The sequence below is a fragment of the Coregonus lavaretus genome, assembly GCF_964263955.1.
Source record: "Coregonus lavaretus genome assembly, chromosome: 16".
In the NCBI taxonomy this organism is placed as follows: Eukaryota; Metazoa; Chordata; class Actinopteri; order Salmoniformes; family Salmonidae; genus Coregonus; species Coregonus lavaretus.
In genome coordinates, this window is record NC_140003.1 from 4854983 (window position 1) to 4881648 (window position 26666).

General features: G+C 41.2%; 1 protein-coding gene across 1 annotated transcript in view; it reads left to right on the plus strand.

Annotated features, from left to right (window-relative positions):
* dnah7 (dynein, axonemal, heavy chain 7) overlaps positions 1–26666 on the plus strand; it is a gene marked incomplete at both ends in the record, with an annotated part of 219285 nt that overhangs the window by 20153 nt on the left and 172466 nt on the right. The window contains 6 exons of the mRNA XM_084179224.1: positions 520–598; positions 9885–10109; positions 11475–11621; positions 11985–12305; positions 17406–17773; positions 25404–25590. Of these exons, the coding sequence (XP_084035350.1) occupies positions 520–598; positions 9885–10109; positions 11475–11621; positions 11985–12305; positions 17406–17773; positions 25404–25590 (1327 nt within the window). The remainder of the gene's footprint in view (positions 1–519; positions 599–9884; positions 10110–11474; positions 11622–11984; positions 12306–17405; positions 17774–25403; positions 25591–26666) is intronic.

Below are 26666 nucleotides of genomic sequence, written 5' to 3' on the forward strand. Positions count from 1 at the left end.
GTGAGTAACTTTTCTACCCTGTAAAGATTCCCATTCTCTCAGAATGAGCCTTAGGCCTCAACAAAGCGCACACAAAAATCATCCCTGAGGCCATTGCAGAAAGTGCTCTGTCAGAGTGAAGTTTCTCCTCAAGAAATACCTCGGGCATAAAAATACTTTCTGCAGTCAAACTTCTCACTTTTGACCAATACCAAATAGAGCGCAGGACCTTAGCTGACCCCACTTTGTGAACATGTTTTTTTTTTTTTTTTACATAAACAAGTGTTATAGCACTACATTATTGACCTTCTAAATCCCAATACTATTCAGAGCTCCCTGTAGAGTGCTATCATTCACTAGTCAGACATTCGTGCTCTGGCCTGGCTGTGCTGCTAACGACACTGAGTTCGCTCTAATATGATCTGACTGCAGGCTCTGTGATGAATTACCAGATCCCCTGTGTGTGCATGTGTGCTTGTGTGCATGTGTGTGTGTGTGTCCTGTGTGTGCGTGCACGTGCCTGCGTGTGTGTGACTGCAGGCTCTGTGATGAATTTGAGAAGATCGCCGAGAAGGCACTGAGCACCCCTCCCAACACACAGGAAATGATGGAGCTCAAGGTAAGGTCCCCCGTCACACTCGCTGCTGCCGCTGCTGCAGTGTGTATCATGAGGGATTCAAAACCCAGACATAAAATACCATGATTTTGGGGATTTCCACGAAATGTAATCTATAGAATAGTCTTTTGGAGGAAGGAATCTTGACATATATTTGACATTTGTATCTAAAATAATATAATAATAACCCTAGGCCGGGGTTGCAAAGCTACCGGTAATTTACCAAAGTTACCAGAATCTTCAGTAATTTTGGTCATTAACAGAAAATCTATTGCAATAGTTGTGGCAAAGAGTTCAATTGAACTCAACCAAAACAATGGAACTGCCATGGAAACGCATGGGGTATAGATCCCAAATCTCCTCATTGCCCCCCAGCAAAATCTGACCGTAAGGCGCTACAGAGGGTAGTGCGTACGGCCCAGTACATCACTGGGGCCAAGCTTCCTGCCACCAAGGACCTTTTGCCTTGCAAAAGTATTCATCCCCCTTGGCATTTTTCCTATTTTGTTGCATTACAATCTGTAATTTAAATGGATTTCATGTAATGGACATACACAAAATAGTCCAAATTGGTGAAGTGAAATAAAAAAAATTTAGAAAGGAAAAGTGGTGCGTGCATATGTATTCACCCCCTTTGCTATGAAGCCCCTAAATAAGATCTGGTGCAACCAATTACCTTCAGAAATCACATAATTAGGTAAATAAAGTCCACCTGTGTGCAATCTAAGTGTCACATGATCTCAGTAAATATACACCTGTTTTGAAAGGCCCCAGAGTCTGCAACACCACTAAGCAAGGGGCACCACCAAGCAAGCGGCACCATGAAGACCAATGAGCTCTCCAAACAGGTCAGGGACAAAGTTGTGGAGAAGTACAGATCAGGGTTGGTTTATAAAAAAAATATCTGAAACTTTGAACATCCCACAGAGCACCATTAAATCCATTATTAAAAAATGGAAAGAATATGGCACCACAACAAACCTGCCAAGAGAGGGCCGCCCACCAAAACTCACGGACAAGGCAAGGAGGACATTAATCAGAGAGGCAACAAAGAGACCAAAGATAACCCTGAAGGAGCTGCAAAGCTCCACAGTGGGGATTGGAGTATCTGTCCATAGGACCACTTTAAGCCGTACACTCCACAGAGCTGGGCTTTACAGAAAAGTGGCCAGAAAAAAGCCATTGCTTAAAGAAAAAAATAAGCAAACACGTTTGGTGTTCGCCAAAAGCCATGTGGGAGACTACCAGGTACTCTGGTCAGATGAGACGAAAATTGAGCTTTTTGGCCATCAAGGAAAACGCTATGTCTAGCGCAAACCCAACACCTCTCATCACCCTGAGAACACCATCCCCACAGTGAAGCATGGTGGTGGCAGCATCATGCTGTGGGGATGTTTTTCATCGGCAGGGACTGGGAAACTGGTCAGAATTGAATGAATGATGGATGACGCTAAATACAGGGAAATTATTGAGGGAAACCTGTTTCAGTCTTCCAGAGATTTGAGACTGGGACGGAGGTTCACCTTCCAGCAGGACAATGACCCTAAGCATACTGCTAAAGCAACACTCAAGTGTTTTTAGGGGAAACATTTAAATGTCTTGGAATGGCCTAGTCAAAGCCCAGACCTCAATCCAATTGAGAATCTGTGGTATGACTTAAAGATTGCTGTACACCAGTTTTGCCTTGAAGAATGGGCAAAAATCCCAGTGGCTAGATGTGCCAAGCTTATAGAGACATATCCCAAGAGACTTGCAGCTGCAAAAGGTTGCTCTACAAAGTAAATGCCAATGCATAGTCACTTTACCCCTACGTACAAATTACCTTGACTAACCTGTACCCCCGCACATTGACTTGGTACTGGTACCCCCTGTATATAGCCTCGTTATTGTTATTTTATTGCGTTACTTTTTATTTTATTTTTTACTTTATTTATTGATCTGCATTGTTGGTTATGGGCTTGTAAGTAAGCATTTCACAGTAAGGTCTACACCTGTTGTATTCGGCGCATGTTACAAATAACATTTGATTTTATTTGATAACAAGATGAAACAAGCTACTATGGCAGTTTCTTGTCATTCATACTAGCAATCTGGTCATCCAGAATCACAACAACGGGTTGACTTCTGCCCCATGGAAGCGCGCACATCATTTTAGTGACGTTGTCGGCCAAACCATCTATGCGAATGGGAGTTAAGCCTTTAGCAGTCACTTCTTCTAAACCTGGAAAGGGACAACATCTAAATGTTATCCACCGAAAACAGCAAAATATATCAAAATCTGACTTAAGTGCCTGTTGCAATACATAAATCATGACAGATTTCACGAATATCCACTTTGTTAGATCAGATTTGTTGAATGTGCGCCTATCTGGTCAATGGAATGGTCTGCTCTCCATTGACTCCTTTACTGCATCTATCTATCGTATCTTTGGTCATTTATAATTGAATAACTTTTAAACAGAAGGTGCTCTTTGGTAAAAGGGGTAAATTGTTCATCAAAAAGAAAGGAGGACCAAGGCACTCTTCATATAATTAATTAAAATGCCTTTATTTGTATGGCATGTTCAATGGAAACAAAGTTTTAAAACTCTGACCCATTCCAGCTGCATGGCCTTCGTCAGGGAGTACAAAGATATGATAATACAATGTCCTCTTTTGAACAGCTTTTTCCAATCAACCCTGAGGGAGTGGTTTCAGAATTCATTGGACAACACCTATGAAGCAATAATATACACATTACAAAGTTAAATACTGTAGATATGTTATAAAACATGCATCTCAAGGCTAACCTTGAATATGACTGGGCAAAGTGTTAAGAATAGGAGCGCCATCTATTTTATAGTACACTAGAACGCTTTAAACATGGACCACAACAGTCTAAACATAGCTGAGGGCAATAGAGCAAAATGTCCACTAGATGACAGCAAAGGGACCTCTCAGGACCCTACAGGGTACTTAGTGGCCTGTAGTTTGTAAATCCAAAAACATTCCCTTTGGTTTAGCTGTTTAAGACGGTCCCCTTTTCTAATCGAGGCCGGAACATGATCAATACCCATAGCTTGTAGGGAGGCAGGGTTGCCATGGTGTAAGGACTTTAGTTTTCATTGCCTACCCGTATGGCGTACTTGTGTTCCGCTAAGCGGTCTTGAAGGCGTCTCTTTGTCCGTCCAATGTAGAACACCTTGCACTGTGGACATTCCAATCTGTAGATGACATACATTTTGCAGTTAACGAAATGCTTGAATTGAAACTCCATTTGAGAAGCTGTATACTTTTTCTGTGCAATATTTCTGCAATGGTTGCACTGGTTGCATTTAAAAGAGCCCCTTGGTTTGTGGTCTAGCAAAGTTTCTTGAGAGTCACCAGGAAGATAGCTGTGGACTAATTTGTCATTTAGGGTAGGACATCTCTTAAAGCTTATGACTGGTGGCTCTGGGGGGATTTAAAAAAAAAATATATTTTTTCAAATATAGTATAATTTTTTATATCTTTGTCCATATTGTTCATGAGTTTCTAGTAGATAGAACATTTGGTTGAAGAGAAAATAGCCTAATTGATGAAAAAAGCATCTAATTAACGATGGCATTATTTTCCATTACCTCTGCACCTCATCCAACTATTTACTTTTTTCACAACTGCCACCAGATTGACGCCAAAACATTGACAACAAATACATATTGACATAGTACAATAAATAAGTGTGTACAATCTTTTTACGGTTTAAGGAACAAAATATTATGACCCATCGAACACGCATGTGTCTTCTGATTCCCTCTACAATGCCCATAAGCCTAATTTGAACAGAGTCGACAAGACCAGTTACTAAATCAGACGGGGAGAAAAAGAACATCAATGATGATGTTCTTTTCCACAGAGAAGATCATACAGAATTATTGCCTGATGATTTTCTGAACTTCCTAATACCTTTCTGATGGATTTTAGTCACTTCAAACCATACTTCCTTCAGATTGAAATGTGGTCAAAAGTACTGTCAGACTGATTTGTAATAGACAAGCATAGCCCCAATTAAAAAAGTTAACATTGGCTGTTGATTACATCACTTTTTTTTTACATGGTGTTTTATATGAAAATGGGGTCAAGGGCCAAACAAGTTTGGTTTCCCCTGCTCTACGGGCATATCAAAGTTCCAGAGTGTGATCTCTGCTGCTTTTAGAGTTAGGATCCAATTTGATTCAGGTTTCGCCACCTTGTGGACTGGCTGTGCCACTATGTAAAATAACTATTTATAAAATAACGAAATATATATATTTTTTGTCATCATATTTATTTGTTATCATATAAGGCAATCTTTTCTCTAGATTGCAGGAAATGACAGTTACATGTTTTCTCCCCCTGGCCATACTCAGCAGCACCACTTTCTAAAATAATCCTGGGGAGAACTCTGGGATTCAAAATGGTCCCCCTCTGCTGGTGATTTGCAGGGTGTGCAATGATACAAGTAAAAGGATGGCTGTGATTGGTTTTATTGCCTACTATGCCAATTTCTCCATATAAAATGGGCCATCACTTTAATACTCACTGAGATCCCACTCTGGAACTTTGATATTACATTTACATTTTAGTCATTTAGCAGACGCTCTTATCCAGAGCGACTTACAGTTAGTGAGTGCATACATCATTATTTTTTATCTTAAAAAAAAAAAAAATTATATTTTACTATCATTTTCTTTTTTTATCTTTATTTCTTTTTTCATTTTCAATATTTTTTTTTTTTTAATATTTTTTTCTTTTCTCTTTTTTTTGTTTTTTGTTTGTTTTCTATATATATATATATATATATATATATATATATATATATATATATATATATATATATATATATATATATATATATATATGCCAGTAGAGTATATTGTGTTCAACAAACTAAACTATAGTTTGTTAACAAGAGATGTATGTATTTGATACACTGCCGATTTTGCAGGTTTTCCTACTTACAAAGCATGTAGAGGTCTGTAATTTTTATCATAGGTACACTTCAACTGTGAGAGACGGAATCTAAAACCAAAATCCAGAAAATCACATTGTATGATTTTTAAGTAATTAATTTGCATTTTATTTGATACATCAGAAAAGCAGAACTTAATATTTGGTACAGAAACCTTTGTTTGCAATTACAGAGATCATACGTTTCCTGTAGGTCTCGACCAGGTTTGCACACACTGCAGCAGGGATTTTGGCCCACTCCTCCATACAGACCTTCTCCAGATCCTTCAGGTTTCGGGGCTGTCGCTGGGCAATACGGACTTTCAGCTCCCTCCAAAGATGTTATATTGTGTTCAGGTCTGGAGACTGGCTAGGCCACTCCAGGACCTTGAGATGCTTCTTACGGAGCCACTCCTTAGTTTCCCTGGCTGTGTGTTTCGGGTCGTTGTCATGCTGGAAGACCCAGCCATGACCCATCTTCAATGCTCTTACTGAGGGAAGGAGGTTGTTGGCCAAGATCTTGCGATACATAGCCCCATCCATCCTCCACTCAATACGGTGCAGTCATCCTGTCCCCTTTGCAGAAAAGCATCCCCAAAGAATTATGTTTTCATCTCCATGCTTCACGGTTGGGATGGTGTTCTTGGGATTGTACTCATCCTTCTTCTTCCTCCAAACACGGCGAGTGGAGTTTAGACCAAAAAGCTATATTTTTGTCTCATCAGACCACATGACCTTCTCCCATTCCTCCTCTGGTTCATCCAGATGGTCATTGGCAAACTTCAGACGGGCCTGGACATGCGCTGGCTTGAGCAGGGGGACCTTGCGTGCGCTGCAGAATTTTAATCCATGACGGCGTAGTGTGTTACTAATGGGTTTCTTTGAGACTGTGGTCCCAGCTCTCTTCAGGTCATTGACCAGGTCCTGCCGTGTAGTTCTGGGCTGATCCCTCACCTTCCTCATGATCATTGATGCCCCACGAGGTGAGATCTTGCATGGAGCCCCAGACCAAGGGTGATTGACCGTCATCTTGAACTTCTTCCATTTTCTAATAATTGCGCCAACAGTTGTTGCCTTCTCACCAAGCTGCTTGCCTATTGTCCTGTAGCCCATCCCAGCCTTGTGCAGGTCTACAATTTTATCCCTGATGTCCTTACACAGCTCTCTGGTCTTGGCCATTGTGGAGAGGTTGGAGTCTGTTTGATTGAGTGTGTGGACAGGTGTATTTTATACAGGTAACAAGTTCAAACAGGTGCAGTTAATACAGGTAATGAGTGGAGAACAGGAGGGCTTCTTAAATAAAAACTAACAGGTCTGTGAGAGCCGGAATTCTTACTGGTTGGTAGGTGATCAAATACTTATGTCATGCAATAAAATGCAAATTAATTACTTAAAAATCATACAATGTGATTTTCTGGATTTTTGTTTTAGATTCCGTCTCTCACAGTTGAAGTGTACCTATGATAACAATTACAGACCTCTACATGCTTTGTAAGTAGGAAAACCTGCAAAATCGGCAGTGTATCAAATACTAGTTCTCCCCACTGTACATGTACATACTACCTCAATTACCATTGATTAACCTGTACCCCCACACGTTAACTCAGTACCGGTACCCCCTGTATATAGTCTCGTTATTGTTATTTTATTGTTGCTCTTTTATTTTTTACTTTAGTTTATTTAGTAAATATTTTTCCTAACTCTTACTTTTCTTAAAACTGCATTGTTGGTTAAGGGCTTGTAAGCATTTCACCTGTTGTATTCGGCGCATGTGACAAATAAAAATTGATATAAGTATAAATAATATGTATGAACTGAATATGCTTGTCAACAACAGCCAGTGTTTATTTTTTTTAAATGTGTTTTACCTGTAGCCTAATCTGACTACTGTTACCGTCAATCTAATGTGTTCATCATAACACAAGGCTACAACAACAATAAACTGAAGTTATAGGCTATTTATTCAATTGGTTTGCCAGCTCCAGGTAGGCTACACAATTGGCACAAATTGATTTGCAACGACTCCATTGATATCGTAATTGCAACATATTTATTGTATCAAATGGTAGCCTACAATGGCATATACATTAATAGGCTACTTGATGGCCAACAGAGGCAAATGTATAATTCTCAACATTTAGCCTAATGTCAGTTTCATTGAGGACTTTTCCCCATAAAAAGAACCACACGAGGGAGTTACATAACTTACATTTCAAATTTCAACTCAGGCAGCCCCCGAGACCCAAGAACTGAGCATGCATAAAGCACTTCGCTTCATATCGTTTTCTTTAAGCAATCAACATTAGAATGCAGTTTAAACCACCTCCAAGCGGATTTATGTAATGCGCTCTAGTGCGCCCAAAGTCATTTTCCAGTGCTTTGTCTCCATTATTTCTTGATGTGCATCAGTTCTAGCGTATGTATTAATATGTTTTATGGAAAATAGTTTGGAAATAGGTTGTCTCCATAATGACAATCTCAATAGCCTACCTACAACTGGTAAAAAGTTGTCACAATATGCGCACGTGCTGCTCTCTCTCCTCTCGCTCACGTGACTCAGCCAATGCTCTCTCAAAAAATACACACACACACACACACACACTCACTCACACCCACTCCTCCAGCCCTCCCCACCACTCACTCACTCACTCAGCAACTGCCTGCCTCACTGCCTGACAGTCAGCAGCAGGTTACAGTGAAATATATATTATTTAAGAGAAATGCCATGGCGGCCACGGTGCAACTTAGAAATAGCCCAAAAACCTGCGACCGATACATTTTCACCCGCGACATCGTTTTCAAAGTAGCCCAATTTGGCAGCAAAACCGCGAACTTGGCAACACTGTTTAGAACTGTGTTTTCTGCAAATTGCATTTGGGCAAATGTTTGAAAATGACGTTTTATTAGCTGCTTCATTACAGGAGTTGCATGTTCAATAATAGGCTATAGCCTTTTGACTGTAAGACCATAGGCTTGCTATTGTTGCATGATTCCATTAAGCTCTTAATGAAAAATGTCTGGTCCTTGTATGCATTTATAAACTGGGTGGTTCGAGCCCTGAATGCTATTTGGCTGAAAGCCGTGGTATATCAGACCGTATACCATGGGTATAACAAAACATTTATGTTTACTGCTCTAAATACATGGTAACCAGTTTATAATAGCAATAAGGCACCTTGGGGGTTTGTGATATATGGCCAATATATCCCGGCTAAGGGCTGTATTCAGGCACTCTGTGTTGCGTCGTGCTTAAGAACAGCCCTTAGCCGTGGTATATTGGCCATATACCACACCTCCTCGTGCGTTATTGCTTAAGCATAGTATCAGAGAGGAAGAGGCGAAGCGAGAGGTTTCACTCTCGCCAAAATCTGTCCAAAGCATGTTGCCCGCCTTGGGACAACTCCCATTGTTAGGGCGGAAACATAACCATCTCTTCATTATATAAAGATATTCATAAGTTAATATATATATGTTTTTATTGAAATCAAAATACTACTCATATAACAGAGCAAGCAGTAAAGCTTCATATGACACAAATTACTCAAATATATGTCAACAATCCTTCCACCAAAGGACCATTCTATGGATTACATTTTGTGAAAATCCCCCAAATCACAGTCTTTTTTTGTCTGGGTTTCATGAGGAATTTCACGACTGACCAGCCTTTTTTCATTCATCAGTTTTCATTTTCTCTTTGTATGGACATGCCTCCTTTTCTTTGATTTATTCTTCTGTTGTTACTGCCATTTGCTTTTGTTACTGTCTTACTTTTGTTACAGTACATCAATTCCACTTCAAACCTCGTCATGAAAATATACAGCATATATAAATAAATAAATATGAGTCCTGTGTGAGTTGGATTCTATTTCCTCAATGGTCATTATGAGTTCCATGAGAGGTTGTTGTGGGGCTGTTGTGTCCCCTGGCTGTGTTTCTGAAACAGCCTCCTCTACGGCTCAGTGACTTTTATACAATAGTCCTACATTTTTCTATTTTGAGTCTGGTCTTCAGTCAGTTTCCTTGGGATTCATTAAAACAAGTCACACTATGGATGAAAAATAGCTGTCTAACTAAGTCCAGCATTATTACACCTCAGCATTGTCTGATTTGATTGTTGTGTACTGTCCCTGTTAAACACATTATATAATAAATAATACGTACCATATCAAGCGGTTACCATTTATTTTTTAGGAATTTTAAAGTACTTGAAATTGTTACCCTTGTCATTTCCTAATGAACCTCACAAAAACCAGCAAACACATCTGTAAATATAAGTAAGCATCACTATGACCTTCTTGTTTCCTATTCCCAGAATTTACCACATTCTCTCCCACTTTTCCAGGTGTTTGTGGACAAGGTGGAGGCCACGGAGATGCCCCTCCTGGAGACCAAGCTGTCAGAGTCCAAGACCCGTCTGTGTTTCCTAGTGGACTATGTCACCTTCTCCCCTGTGGACATGCGCCTCAACCGGCAGACCTTCCAGTGGCACACACGCATGCCCTCCATCTTCGAGGAGCACCGGCAGATCACCAGGGAGAAGACGGAGCAGTACCAGGGTGGCCTTAAGGTCAGTTAGACAGCAGAGGGAGAGTGGAAGTAAAACAAACCATATCGGGTGTATTCATTAGCACACATTGTAGTAAAATGCTGTGCAACTGAAAACAAAAATTAGCGTTTATTATTGGACCAGGTCCAGGTAGTCCCTCCCTGTTTCACTCTGTTTTTGTAAATTTGGTGCCTGATGAACACGACCCTGATAATCTGTCTAAGCCACTCTTGAAAGTTAACAGTACACCAAACCCTCACAACCTAAAACAACCAATTCTCCTCCTCACACCAATGACATACAGTACTTTGTATTAAAATGACCTTGCAACAAAACTCACCATTAATTAAAAAAGCTACTTGTCATGTCCAGACCATTTATTAACTTCTAGTTATTCAGGGTAGCACAATTGAGACTCATTCCCAATGGTGCCCTGAGTACAAACATTTTCTCACAAACAGGAAGGAAAATGTACATGACAAATAAAACAAGAGGAATATAAATAACCACCAGGCACAACCTCAACACCACAATTACAACAAATAAACCACTACAATCAATCGAAACAACTGCAATCCTCAATGAATTCATTCAACACCTGAGTCCTAAACTCTCCAAGCGGCACCAGGGAAACAAGATGCAAGGAATTTTGTAGGTTATTCCAACAATGTTGGCACTAAAACTAAATGAGGATTTACATAAATTGGTCGAGACCCGAGGAACCTCAAGAGTTCGCCAATCCTGCGAGCGGGTTTGGTAGCTAATTTTATACGTTAGCAACACAATTAGGTAAGTTGGAAGCTTGTGTAGGAGAGCTTTGTAAACAAAAAGGGAATCATTAAGTGATATATGGGATTTTAATGAGGACCAGCAAACCTTTTGATACAGGATGCAGTGGTTAGTATTAAAACTGTCACCTGTGATAAAGCGAAGGGCGCTATGGTAGACAGCATCCAAAGGTTTAAGAGTAGTGGCTGCTGCAATCTGGTAAATGGTTTCACCATAGTCAAGAACTGGTAGGAAAGTTGACTGTAGAATCTGCTTCCTGCTATTTAGGGATCTATATATATATATATATATTTTTTAAAGAGCCCACTTTAAATGTTAGCGTTTCTACTAGCTCATTCATATATATTTGTTTAAACATTAAGTCTTTGTCAATCCAAATGCCCAGATATTTATCAGTGGGAACCCGATCGATGGGAGAACCATCCAATGAATAAATACAGTATGTAGTCCATCTGAAATGTTTTTGCGAGAATTAGAGAACAACATATATTTAGTCTTGCCCGCTTTAAGTACAATACCACTGACTCACCTCTTTTGATACTGCATACGAACGATTAACTCCAAATGTGTATCTCTCCCACTGTATTTCCCCTTTAGCTGCGGTGCGAGAGGTTTGTGGAGGAGCTGGAGAGCTATGCCAAGCAGGCGGAGGAGTTTGCCACCTTCGGGGACCTGTCCGAGCTTAGCAAGTACCTGAAAAAGGCACAGACCCTTAACTCCAAACTGGACACTGCCATGGAGAAGGTGAGGAGGATTGGGACCCTCAGCTATTCGCCAGGGTTTTCTGCAATTAGCGTGCTTGCTGAAAGGGGTTGATATGAAAATAACAATGGACAATAAAGTATTCTTCTTGTTCTTCTCTGAAATGACTGTAGAGGGCAACAGAGACAGTATAATAACGTGATGATGAGTGTTTGTGTTTAGAGATTGTGTGCAGTATCTGCAATAACACACACCCTCATGTATTTTAAAAACAGTTTCACACTGACAATTTTTTTTGACAATTAATTAATGATGGCTTTCTTTTGTTACCACTGTAATTGCCCATGGTGCCAGCAGTCCACTTTGCCTTGACGTCTCTGTCTCCACCTCCCCTTCCCCCTACAGATTGAAGGCTTCAACCAGGAGGAAGAGGCCTTCAACTGGCCCGTGTCCCAGTACCCGCAGCGCAAGAAGGTCCAGGACCGCCTGCAGCCCTTCCTCCGCCTCTACGAGACGGCCACAGAGTTCCAGAACCAGCACCGTAAATGGGTCCACGGGCCGCTGTCCGCGGTCAACCCAGACAAGGTGGAGGGCGATGTGGGCAACTACTGGCGCGCCCTTTACAAGCTGGAGAAGGGTTTTGGGGACACGCCCAAGGCCCTGCACATTGCTAGCCACGTTAAGGCTGAGGTGGAGGCCTTCAAGGAGCACATCCCCCTCGTACAGGTATGTAGAGGTATGTGGCGGTTGATCGGAAAGCGCCCTTGAGCCGCTGTCAGTTCAGGCACAATGGCACATTCAAAAATAACCCAGTTACATGTAGGATGCTACGAATATTCTGTGTTATGAATGTACATACTCTTTGTGTTGACTTTTGAGCAGATACTTTTTAGACTTTCTTTTATTGGGTTCAGACTTTTTGGTTTTGTGTACCTAGCGGAGTCTTGTTGCTATGTTCTAGCTACGTTGTTGGCAAAAATAATCTTACATTCATTGTTAGAACCTTTGTAGGAGCATCGTTAAATCTCGAGCTGTTTCCCAAAACCATCGTTATTAACTTTGCACTTGAAAACATAATCTAACACCTGCCTCAGACCACTCATAGTGGGTCGTTAGATGCTTTTTTGCCTTCCAGCGTCACTTTATACACAGAAGATCTCCTCTAAACTTATCCGTCTCACTGTGACCGCCGATAACTTCAAAACAAAGTTGCCAATGTCTTTGCAATTGATACAAACAAGTGACGTATAAAATTATGATTAAAATGAAAAACAAGATTAGTGCATTAAAATATACACTGTGTACAAAACATTAGGAACACCTTCCGAATATTGAGTTGCACCCCCTTTTTACCTTAGAACATCCTCAATTCATTGGGTGTTGAAGGAGTTCCAAAGGGATGCTGGCCCATGTTGACTCCAATGCTTCCCATAGTTGTATTAAGTTGGCTGGATGTCCTTTTGGGTGGTGGAGCATTCTTTTTTTTTTCAGGGGTAGATCAGCTTTAATATTGCAGATATATTGTGGCTTCCATCAATGTAATTGCCTGGATCATTTCCAACCCACCATATATATATATATATATATATATATATATATATATATATATATATATATATATATATATATATATATATATATACATACATACTACCGTTCAAAAGTTTGGGGTCACTTAGAAATGTCCTTGTTTTCCATAAAAACATACATAAAATGAGTTTGAATAGGACATATAGCAAAATGCATAGGAAATGTAGTCATTGACAAGGTTAGAAATAATGATTTTTAATTGACATAATAATTGTGTCCTTCAAACTTTGCTTTTATCAAAGAATCCTCCATTTGCAGCAATTACAGCCTTGCAGACCTTTGGCATTCTAGTTGTCAATTTGTTGAGGTAATCTGAAGATATTTCACCCCATGCTTCCTGAAGCACCTCCCACAAGTTGGATTGGCTTGATGGGCACTTCTTACGTACCATACGGTCAAGCTGCTCCCACAACAGCTCAATAGGGTTGAGATCCGGTGATTGTGCTGGCCACTCCATAATAGACAGAATACCAGCTGACTGCTTCTTCCCTAAATAGTTATTGCATAGTTTGGAGCTGTGCTTTGGGTCATTGTCCTGTTGTAGGAGGAAATTGGCTCCAATCAACCGCTGTCCACAGGGTATGGCATGGCGTTATTGGCCAGTCTGAGATATGGCTTTTTCTTTGCAACTCTGCCTAGAAGGTCAGCATCCCGGAGTCGCCTCTTCACTGTTGACGTTGAGACTGGTGTTTTGCGGGTACTATTTAATGAAGCTGCCAGTTGAGGACCTGTGAGGCGTCTGTTTCTCAAACTAGACACTCTAATGTATTTGTCCTCTTGCTCAGTTGTGCACTGGGACTTTCTATTCTGGTTAGAGTCAGTTTGCGCTGTTCTGTGACGGGAGTAGTACACAGCGTTGTACGAGATCTTCAGTTTCTTAGCAATTTCTCGCATGGAATAGTCTTCATTTCTCAGAACAAGAATAGTTGATGAGTTTCAGAAGAAAGTTATTTGTTTCTGGCCATTTTGATCCTGTAATCGAACCCACAATTGCTGATGCTCCAGATACTCAACTAGTCTCAAGAAGGCCAGTTTTATTGCTTATTTAATCAGCACAACAGTTTTCAGCGGTGCTAACATGATTGCAAAAGGGTTTTCTAATGATCAGTTAGCCTTATGATAAACTTGGATTAGCAAACACAACGTGCCATTGGAACACAGAACTGATGGTTGCTGATAATGGGCCTCTGTACGCCTATGTAGATATTCCATAAAATAATCAGCCGTTTCCAGCTACAATAGCCATTTCAAATAAAATAAAATAAAATTGTATTGGCCACATGTGCCGAATACAACAGGTGTAGACATTACAGTGAAATGCTTACGTACAGCCCTTAACCAACAATGCATTTATTTAAAAAAAATAAAACAACAACAAAAAAGTGTAGAGAAAAAAAGTAAAGTAAAATAAAATAACAGTAGGGAGGCTATATATACAGGGGGGTACCGGTGCAGAGTCAATGTGCAGGGGCACCGGCTAGTTGAGGTAGTTGAGGTAATATGTACATGTGGGTAGAGTTAAAGTGACTATGCATAAATAATTAACAGAGTATCAGCAGCGTAAAAAGATAGGGTGGGGGATGGGGGGGGGGGGGCAGTGCAAATAGTTTGGGTAGCCATGATTAGCTGTTCAGGAGTCTTATGGCTTGGGGGTAGAAGCTGTTGAGAAGTCTTTTGGACCTAGACTTGGCACTCCGGTACTGCTTGCCGTGCGGTAGCAGAGAGAACAGTCTATGACTAGGGTGGCTGGAGTCTTTTTTAGGGCCTTCCTCTGACACCGCCTTGTATAGAGGTCCTGGATGGCAGGAAGCTTGGCCCCAATGATGTACTGGGCCGTACGCACTACCCTCTGTAGTGCATTGCGGTCGGAGGCTAGCAGTTGCCATACCAGGAGGTGATGCAACCAGTCAGGATGCTCTCGATGGTGCAGCTGTGGAATTTTTTGAGGATCTGAGGACCCATGCCAAATCTTTTCAGTCTCCTGAGGGGGAATAGGCTTTGTCGTGCCCTCTTCACGACTGTCTTGGTGTGTTTGGACCATGATAGTTCGTTGGTGATGTGGACACCAAGGAACTTGAAGCTCTCAACCTGTTCCATTACAGCCCCGTCAATGAGAATTGGAGCGTGCTCAGTCCTGTTTCTTTTCCTGTAGTCCACAATCATCTCATTTGTCTTGGTCACGTTGAGGGAGAGGTTGTTATCCTGGCACCACACGACCAAGTCTCTGACCTCCTCCCTATAAGCTGTCTCATCGTTGTCGGTGATCAGGCCTACCACTGTTGTGTCATCTGCAAACTTAATGATGGTGTTGGAATCGTGCCTGGCCATGCAGTCATGGGTGAACAGGGAGTACAGGAGGGGACTGAGCACCCACCCCTGAGGGGCCCCCGTGTTGAGGATCAGTGTGGCAGATGTGTTGTTACCTACCCTTACCACCTGGGGGCGGCCCGTCAGGAAGTCCAGGATCCTTAGCTTAGTGATGAGCTTTGAGGGCACTATGGTGTTTAATGCTGAGCTGTAGTCAATGAATAGCATTCTCACGTAGGTGTTCCTCTTGTCCAGGTGGGAAAGGGCAGTGTGGAGTGCAATAGAGATTGTGTCATCTGTGGAGTGGGTCTAGGGTTTCTGGGATAATGGTGTTGTTGTGAGCCATGACCAGCCTTTCAAAGCACTTCATGGCTACAGACGTCAGTGCTACGGGTCGGTAGTCATTTAAAACATTAACAATGTCTACACTGTATTTCTGATCAATTGTATGTTATTTTAATGAACAAAAAATGTGCTTTTCTTTCTAAAACAAGGACATTTCTAAGTGACCCCAAACTTTTGAACAGTAGTGTATATATGTATGTATATACTCTGGACTCCAAAATTGCTCATCCTAATATTTATATATTTCTTAATTCCATTATTTTACTTTTAGATTTGTGTGTATTGTTGTGAAATGTTAGATATTACTGCACTGTTGGAGCTAGGAACACGAGCATTTCGCTCCAGTCGCAATAACATCTGCTAAATATGTGTATGTGACCAATACATTGTGATTTGATTTGAAATATTTTGTCTTGCACATTCCCCCTCTGAAAGGCACATATACACAATCCATGTCTTAATTGTTTCAAGGCTTAAAAATCCTTCTTTATCCTGTCTCCTCCCCTTCATCTACACTGATTGAAGTGGATTTAACAAGTGACATCAATAAGGGATCATAGCTTTCACCTGGATTCATCTGGCCAGTCTACATCATGGAAAGAACAGGTGTTTCTAATGTTTTGTACAATCCGTGTGAACAGTAGGCTATAGGTCTATTTCAATCTTATTGAAATACATTTCATGTTCAGTCAGTTGAGTTCTTTTTTGCTACTTGCTACTATCTGTAATTTGTCTCAATATATTTCATGATGTGTAGCCTAACATGTACACAATGATGTGCCAAATCGGTGATTTTGTGCATTTTATTAGAATTAACCGCCTTGATATTTGCAGCCGTAGGTGGTAGTATCTCTCTAGGAGCTGATTCGTCGTCAGTATTGTGAAATAATTATAATGTTAAGGTAAGATTTTAATGGAGAAAGCTGATCTGAGAGCAGCACTCCCTTTCTTTCGATCCTATCAGTATCGACACATGCTCCAACGACGCACTTAGCGACCGTTCTCTCTGCGTAGTGTTTTGGGCAACGCATGTTACATCTTTGGCCGTTGTAGGAAAGATGCATCGTTAAAATACTTGTAAGCCTAAGTTCCATTGCTATCGCGAAACCGGGCCCAGTCCCTTTCACATCACACCGACACTCATGATTTATGCACTGATTTAGATGTATTATTATTCTGTCTACTACTGACATTGAATTAATTGATTGTATTCATGTAGCACTTTCCACTAGATCTCACATAACTTTTACCTTGTATTGGAGTGGCCAACTCATGTCACCCAACACTAATCCTTTACAGCTAGTTCTCAACAGTTTAACAATAGCATCATACATTTCCCAGTAATATGAGGATACAGTACATGACACTGCCTGCTGCTGTTGCTGTGTAACCCTAGGTGCTGTGTTACCCAAGGCTCATTGACCCCACACTTAGCCAAGACACTGCATACTGGATGCTTCCCAAATGGCAACCTATTCCCTATGTAGTGCACTACTACTGTAGCTATGGACTCTGGTAATTTAGGACGCAGGCCCAGTATATGACACAAGAGACTAACAGTAAACCAAATCCCCTCCAACTAAGGTGCTGTGTAACCCGGGGTTGCGCGACCGCCACTGGGACGCCATGTCGGCGGTGGTGGGCTTCCCGCTGCGTCCAGCCGAGGAGGGCGCCTGCGTGGCCCGCTTCCTGCCACTGCGCCTGGAGGCCCACCTGGCCAGCTTCGAGGGCGTCAGCGAGGCGGCCAGCAAGGAGCACTCGCTGGAGAAGGCCATGGAGAAGATGGCGCTGGAGTGGGGCGACATGGACTTTGCCCTGCTGCCCTACCGCGAGACTGGCACGTCCATCCTGTCGTCGGTGGACGAGGTGCAGATGCTGCTAGATGACCACATCGTCAAGACGCAGACCATGCGGGGCTCGCCCTTCATCAAGCCCTTCGAGGCTGAGATCAGGTGAGGAGGGGGGCGGTATAAAATTAGGTGAGCAGTTGAGGAGTTTAAATTACAGTTAAAAAGTACTGTGCATTTTGTACAATATTCTCCAATTAAATCGTACACATATGGCTTACACAGTACTTGTCTGGGTCATATTCATTTGGCACCAAACGGTAGAAAATCTACTGAAACAGGAAGTTCCAATAAGAACTGCTTGTTTTTGTTTTCCATATTATTATTATTATTTTTTTAGATACGGTGTGCACACTGAATATTCTCCCAATTACCACCTTTATTGACAACGATTCGATCCACAAGGCGTAATGGTCATGTGGGTGGGTGTTCTAACTGTGTTGTCAACATAACATTCTTTACTGGGTCATTCCACGAAATGGGTGCCCTTTCATATTTTAAGTAGAAATGATGCACCAATATTGCATTTTAAAAGCCTGTTATATTAAATTAAGTGCACTTTAATATAGATCACATGGAGAATTCAATAAATCTGATTTTTAATATGAATAAAGGCTTGCTAAAGTGCCAAAATTCAGCATTTTGACATGTCCCTCCGTCAAACCTGTGTCACTTCTAGGAAGATTTCAGCCCACTTAATCCCAACATCTCTCCCAATTTTCACCATCATTGTAAAGGCCTTGTTTGTTTGCTGCTTTGGCAAAGTCATTTCTGAAGATTATTATTTATATTCATGTGATTAGTGATGCATTTACATCTGTCTCTCATTTTAAGGCCAACCCTGTTATGCAAACAATTTACCCCTTTAAAATAATGGACCATTCCACCAAGTTAAATGATTCACAGCAGGTGACATTGTTTGGTTCCTCTGAACAGCATGGTGGAAAAGGAAGTAAGTCTTTTCTCTTTTTGGTCTATTTATAAAGTGTTTTATCATCTTTGACTGAGGTGGTCGAGCTCAACACGTCAAGCCTGTTCGCTCAATTCATTTGAGGAAAACTGGAATTTGATTTAATTTTCATTATGTTTGGAACATACAGTGGGGTTAGTCAGCCACCAATTGTGCAAGTTCTCCCACTTAAAAAGATGAGAGAGGCCTGTAAATTTCATCATAGGTACACGTCAACTATGACAGACAAAATGAGGAAAAAAAATCCAGAAAATCACATTGTAGGATTTTTTATGAATTTATTTGCAAATTATGGTGGAAAATAAGTATTTGGTCAATAACAAAAGTTTCTCAATACTTTGTTATATACCCTTTGTTGGCAATGACACAGGTCAAATGTTTTCTGTATGTCTTCAGAAGGTTTTCATACACTGTTGCTGGTATTTTGGCCCATTCCTCCATGCAGATCTCCTCTAGAGCAGTGATGTTTTGGGGCTGTCGCTGGGCAACACGGACTTTCAACTCCCTCCAAAGATTTTCTATGGGGTTGAGATCTGGAGACTGGCTAGGCCACTCCAGGACCTTGAAATGCTTCTTACGAAGCCACTCCTTCGTTGCCCGGGCGGTGTGTTTGGGATCATTGTCATGCTGAAAGACCCAGCCACGTTTCATCTTCAATGCCCTTGCTGATGGAAGGAGGTTTTCACTCAAAATCTCACGATACATGGCCCCATTCATTCTTTCCTTTACACGAATCAGTCGTCCTGGTCCCTTTGCAGAAAAACAGCCCCAAAGCATGATGTTTCCACCCCCATGCTTCACAGTAGGTATGGTGTTCTTTGGATGCAACTCAGCATTCTTTGTCCTCCAAACACGACAAGTAGAGTTTTTACCAAAAAGTTCTATTTTGGTTTCATATGACATTCTCCCAATCCTCTTCTGTATCATCCAAATGCACTCTAGCAAACTTCAGACGGGCCTGGACATGTACTGGCTTAAGCAGGGGGACACATCTGGCACTGCATGATTTGAGTCACTGGCGGCGTAGTGTGTTACTGGTGGTAGGCTTTGTTACTTTGGTCCCAGCTCTCTGCAGGTCATTCACTAGGTCCCCCCGTGTGGTTCTGGGATTTTTGCTCACCGTTCTTGTGATCATTTTGACCCCACGGGGTGAGATCTTGCGTGGAGCCCCAGATCGAGGGAGATTATCAGTGGTCTTGTATGTCTTCCATTTCCTAATATTTGCTCCCACAGTTGATTTCTTCAAACCAAGCTGCTTACCTATTGCAGATTCAGTCTTCCCAGCCTAGTGCAGGTCTACAATTTTGTTTCTGGTGTCCTTTGACAGCTCTTTGGTCTTGGCCATAGTGGAGTTTGGAGTGTGACTGTTTGAGGTTGTGGACAGGTGTCTTTTATACTGATAACAAGTTCAAACAGGTGCCATTAATACAGGTAACAAGTGGAGGACAGAAGAGCCTCTTAAAGAAGAAGTTACAGGTCTGTGAGAGCCAGAAATCTTGCTTGTTTGTAGGTGACCAAATACTTATTTTCCACCATAATTTGCAAATAAATTCATTAAAAATCCTACAATGTGATTTTCTGGAATTTGTTTTCTCAATTTGTCTGTCATAGTTGACGTGTACCTATGATGAAAATTACAGGCCTCTCTCATCTTTTTAAGTGGGAGAACTTGCACAATTGGTGGCTGACTAAATACTTTTTTTCCCCACTGTATGTATAATTACTAATTTCATGAACACCATGTGGTCCCATGCTCTTCACCATATGAGGAGTAATAGCCGATCTTCACCTAAAACCTCAACCCTGTTATCATCAACCTTGTTAGAGGCCCAACTGTAACGTTATCAGTTTGATATTATATGTGAGTTTATTTGTACAAGGGATACTTGATCAATGAGAACATTTTTGGATTTATCTCAAACATGCTTTTAAATAATAGTTAGGCAGTTAGCTACATTAGTGTCCGTAACAGGGTTGACAGACAGTGTGGTACAAGTGCAGATAAAATGCTCTTAGTTCATAGGATGTTAATGCCTGAGATGGGAAAATGTGTTTTTCCATAGGCTAAACATATCCTTCATGCAATTGAATGTTGAAAGAACAAATATTTGAAAGTACATTTTTAAGTTTGCATGCCCAAAAGGCACCCATTTAGTGGAACGACCCTACTGGTAGATATGTTTGTCATCGGCAAGGACTAGGGAGTTTTTTAGGATAAAAAGAAAAGGAATAGAGCTTAGCACAGGCAAAATCCTAGAGGAAAACCTGGTTCAGTCTGCTTTCCAACAGACACTGGGAGACAAATTCACCTTTCAGCAGGACAATAGCCTAAAACACAAGGCCAAATATACACTGGAGTTGCTTACCAAGACGACATTGAATGTTCCTGAGTGGCCTAGTTACAGTTTTGACTTAAATCGACTTGAAAATCTATGACATGACTGGAAAATGGCTGTGTAGCAATGATCAACAACCAACTTGTCAGAGCTTGAATAATTTTAAAAATAATAATGTGCAAATATTGTACAATCCAGGTGTGGAAATCTCTTGGAGACTTACCCAGAAAGACTCACAGCTATAATTGCTGCCAAAGTCGATTCTAACATGTATTGGCTCAGGGCTTGAATACTTATGTAAATTAGATATTTCTGTATTTAATTTTCAATACATTTGCTAACATTCCCCCAAATTGTTTTCACTCTGTCATTATTGGGTATTGATGCATCATGCGACTCTAATGATGATTTGAAAAAAGTCACATGAAAGGCATGAGCTCTGCTTTGTTATTTGCGCAGGCTACACACACTTCATCAGTCTCTCATTCACAACTTGACAAGCACTTGTTAATGCCTCCAATTTCCCGGCGGCATCCCCCTAGTGTGTCCATAATGACCCCTAAAAAATTCCATGCCTTTTGTGGCCATTGTGCCCTTGGCTGAAATATAATAATTATAATTCCCTTCTCCCGGCTGCGCGTTCCGAAGCACCTCTCACTCACATGGTTCTCTCAGTTATCTCAATTCTTATTAGCCAATGCCCATCATGTGATCGGGTTCTTTTCACAGGCATCTATCTCGGCTCCGAAGTAGGCTACAAGTGAAGACAGACACAACTACGCGCGTCCTTCTTATCGAATTCCGAGGCGCATATTGAAAATGTTGGAAGAACTGTCTACATTAACTTTTCATTAACCAACAAGATGAGTAGGCCGAACGAACAGCGAAAGCACTAGCCAAGTCAATCTACTATCCCCCATAGTACAAAAGTTGACCTATTCTGTGCAATAAATAAATATTCCAAACATAGTCTGGGACAGTTGTGGGATGCGATAGATCCCAAATTAATACAACCACTCGCATAAAAACAACAACTTTTAAAAGCAGTGAGGCTGATGTAACAGATTAGAACATTTAGCTTAAAATGTTGATAAACTCTTAGGCCAATTCTTCACATTGTAAGCGCAGCATTGCACACACGGCAGTAGGCTATAAGTGCAAATGTTCCAAAATGCAATCAATTAGCGGGAAGAAAAAACATTCTCAAAAGTGACCACAAATGCTATTTTGCGTGTAATGCTTTATTATTAAGGTGCATTTTTATGCTGAAAATTATCTTACGCAAACTTGAAACTCATGCGCCACCTATGTTTGGCAGGCTTTACAGCGGTTGTAAAGCGGATTAATGTGCTTAATTTTAAGAAGTTATTTGGCCACTTTAGTTGTGATACGAACCTTATCAAAACATATAGGACTATGGGCTAGGCTACATGAGGGGATTTGAAAACGTTGCAAGAAAATGCATGCGCTGTTTCTTGGCTTACTGCACTCAAGCTGGGCATCATTCACAAGTGATAGGCTAATATTGTCACCCATCAGACTATTCTTGATTTAATCTTGTCTTTACATATACAAAATAATATATGCGTGAAATTAGTTTTGATTTAGAATGGACCATTATCATGCACCAGTCACGAAACAGGGGAAAAACAATACATTTAATCTATGCACTTAAATAGTGAATGGAGGACTTTTTTTTTTTTTTTTCATGCCAGCCAGGTAGATTATACTCCTGTTGTAAAGCGAAGCAATGTGCTTAATATTAGGAAAGTTGAGAAATAAATATAGTAGGCCTAGCCTATAGAAAGCTGATGTAGTCCTCTGAGGACATCAGAACTCTTGTTTTCTCGTGCAATTGCATAGCCTATAGAAATGTTGCGCAACATGACCTCATGGGTTCTCATTAAGTTTTTGATTAGATTTTCGATTACATTTGCATTGATGTCAGAGTGATTAGAGGGACAATAGAGTGTTGAGTAACAGGCGGTTAGCAAGTTTGGTAGGCTACTAATGAACATCGGCAGCATCAGAGCTTGGAGAAGACTAGTTACCATGACTAAACGGTCAAATGGAATTTGACTGCGGTAATACGGTCACCGTAACAGCCCTAGGTATGAATACTTTCTGAAGGCACTATACTTTACTTTACTGACTTTATTGTCCCCATGGGGAAATGTTGTTGCAGTATCATGTACGCGTTTAAAGTGGCGTTTAAGTACAGTAGAAAACAAATTGACAATATAACATTCATAACAGTTACATACTAATAAAAAGAGACTAGACTGCTGGCCTTACTGGATCGATAGGAACATTAGCCCGAGCTGTTTAGGAGGGATATCACACCTGGCACAAATTATTGTCTAGTTCTGTTTTTCCTGCCAGGGGGTGCCCTATAACTACACCCAGAGGGGAGTAGCTCAACGTCTGGGTACAGGGGGTGGCTTGGGTCTAAAATGATTTTGTGAGCTTTGCTGAGGGCCCTGACCTTAAAGATATAATCCAAGCATGTCTGTTTGACTCCAAATACCTTGCTTGCTGTGGTGATAATCCTTCTCAGCATATTTTTATGGCTGACAGTGGCATTGCCAAACCAACAAACAATACAAAAAGTTAAAATACTCTCAATTAAAGATTTGTAAAACAGAGTCAGTATAGTACATTCAACATTAAATGAGCCCAGCTATTTGAGAAAGTAGTCTCTGTTGACTCTTTTTGTAGATCAGGTCTGTACATCAATTCCACTGAAGCTTATTGTCCAAGAGGACACCCAGATATTTGTATTCCTCTACAATCTCTATGTTCTGACCTCTGGTAGATGTTGCAGAGGTAGGTGTTGTTAACTTCCTGAAGTCTATGCACATTTCTTTGGTCTTGTTGGCATTGAGGACCAAGTGTGATTCATCACACCACTCTACAAAGTCATTTTAGGACCGGGCTATGGTGTTTCTCGTCATCATGCAACAGGCTGATCAAGGCAGTGTCATCAGCAAATTTAACTAAGTGTCAGGATGGGAAGTAGTACAACTATTAGTGTACAAGATGTACAGGAGTGGGGACAAAACACATCCCTGTGGGGAGCCTATGTTGGTGGTGCGTATGTCAGACACGTGGGACCCACCTTGACCTGCTGTGACCAACAGCCACAAAACCAGCCCCCCATCTAAGGAGAAGTCCCTTACATGCTGACTAGAACGGGCACGTGTGTGCGTCCGTGTACGCCATCGCACGCATGTTGATGTTGTCCATCCACAGCAGAGGCGATCAGGACACGCAGGTTGAACTATCAAAACGAACTCTGAACCAACTATATTAATTTGGGGACAGGTCGAAACGCATGAAACATTCATGGCAATTTAGCTAGCTAGCTTGCTGTTGCTATTTAATTTGTCCTGGGATATAAACATTGGGTTGTTATTTTACCTGAAATGCACAAGGTCCTCTACTCCGACAATTCATCCACAGATAAAAGGGCAACCCTAGTTAGTTTCTAGTGATCTCTCCTCCTTCAGTCTTCTTCTTCTTCTTTGGACTTTATATGGCGGTTGGCAACCAACTTTAAGGTGCATTACCACCACCAACTGGACTGGAGTGTGGAGCTCCTTCATCTTTCAATCACCCACGTGGGTATATGCTCCTAAAAACCAATGAGGAGATGGGAGAGGCGGGTCTTGCAGCACATCAAGAGTCAAAAATAGAGTTATATTTTAGCGCCTGGCTACGCAGACGCGCGCGAGCAGTTTGGATGAAATGATTGAATAACATGTATGTGTACATTTATTTTGCAACACTCGCGCACGTAACGTGAGCGGTGTGGTCAGCATGTTATGAGTCTCTGTGCCAGAATGTAAGGCTGGATTGTGTTGAAGGCAGAAGAAAAGTCAACAAACAGAACCCTGATATGGGATTTGGCGCCCTCTAGACGTCTATAGACCATGTTGAGGAGAGGAAGAATGGCGTCATCAACTCCTCTACTGGGCTGATAGGCAAACTGAAAGGGGTCGAGGAGCTTCTGGGTGGCGCTGAGAATGTGACTTTTCACAATTTTCTCAAAGCCTCCTTGTCCACCAGTATCTGTCTTCTGATCTCACGTTGTACATCTCTTAAAGCCTGTCTATCACCTTCAGCATGAATTGCCTTCTTTCTATTAAGTAGTGATTTTAGATTTGGGGGGGCGGGGGGGGGGCTGGTGGTGGCATTTGGTATTGTCCCATAGCACAGATCAAGAGTCTTATTTTTCGTAGTGTGACATTTCACATTGGTGGTACATGCGCAGAACCTTGTGCAAAGTGCAGTTGTTAAGGTGACATTCTGTACTTTTGCCAAATATGAAACATTGGATCTCAAATCCCTTTATACATTTTTTTTTGATACGGTGTGCCCTAATAAATATGACCCTGATGTATTAATCCATTCATCCATCCATCACCAGGGACTGGGAAGGCAAGCTTCTGCTGCTGCAGGAGATCCTGGACGAGTGGCTGAAGGTGCAGTCCACCTGGCTCTACCTAGAGCCCATCTTCAGCTCCCCAGACATCATGGCCCAAATGCCAGAGGAGGGACGCCGCTTCACTGCCGTCGACAAGACCTGGAGGGACACCATGAAGCAAGTATCTCTGGTAAGTGGTAACAAACACACACTCATACATCAGTTATTAAGGGATTTAATTTATAGTGTTCTTCCAGGTGGCGCATAATGTAAGGCGGGTAACTCACTTTTGACTACCGACATATGAATTCAGGGCGCTTGGTACCCTGATCTGTACCTGCGTGCGTGTGTGTTTACCAGTTTTTTACTTTTGGATGTCTGAAGAACTAGAGCTATGTGATGGATGAGAGGCTAGTCTGGTTATTATGGCGGCCTCGGATACAGCGTTTCTGTATATCAATTTGCCCAGGCAAAAAATATGGATATTTCTATTTTAAGTAGCTGAGTGCAGACTCCGCTGCCTATGTAGCAGCTGTGCTGAGTGGTCCACTGCCGCTCCCCCCTCCTTTATCGCCTTTGTCTGGTCACTGGTGTAGCCTACAAACTTCATGTTGTACACAAAACTGTTAGAACTATTTCATTCCATGCCTCAGTAAAGCGCAATTTCATTTTCTTTTTCAGAAAAAAAGTAGGGGAGTAGGCTACATTTAGCTATTTACATGTTTTACAGAAAATGCATTATCAACATGTTCGTACAAACTTTGTTGTCAGTATTGCAAACATAAGCACGACACAAACAGGCAGTCTAGCGATTTCATGTTCTTCATGCAGCTATTTACTCTCGCTACGATATCGGCATACAGTGCCTTGAGAAATTATTCACACCCCTTGACTTTTTCCACATGTTGTTGTGTAAGAAAGTAGGATTAAAATTGATTTAATTGTCATTTTTTGCCAACGATCTACACAAAATATGGAAGTAAAATGAGATTTATTTTTATTTTTATATAATGGTAAATAAAACACTCATATATTTTGATTATATAAGTATTCAACCCCCCTGAGTCAATACATGTTAGAATCACCTTTGGCAGTGATTACAGCTGTGAGTCTTTCTGTATAAATCTGTAAGAGCTTTGCAAACCTGGATTGTACAATATTTGCCCATTATTATTTTTACAATTCTTCAAGCTCTGTCAAATTGGTTGTTCATCATTGCTAGACAGACATTTTCAAGTCTTGCCATAGATTTTCATGCCGATTTAA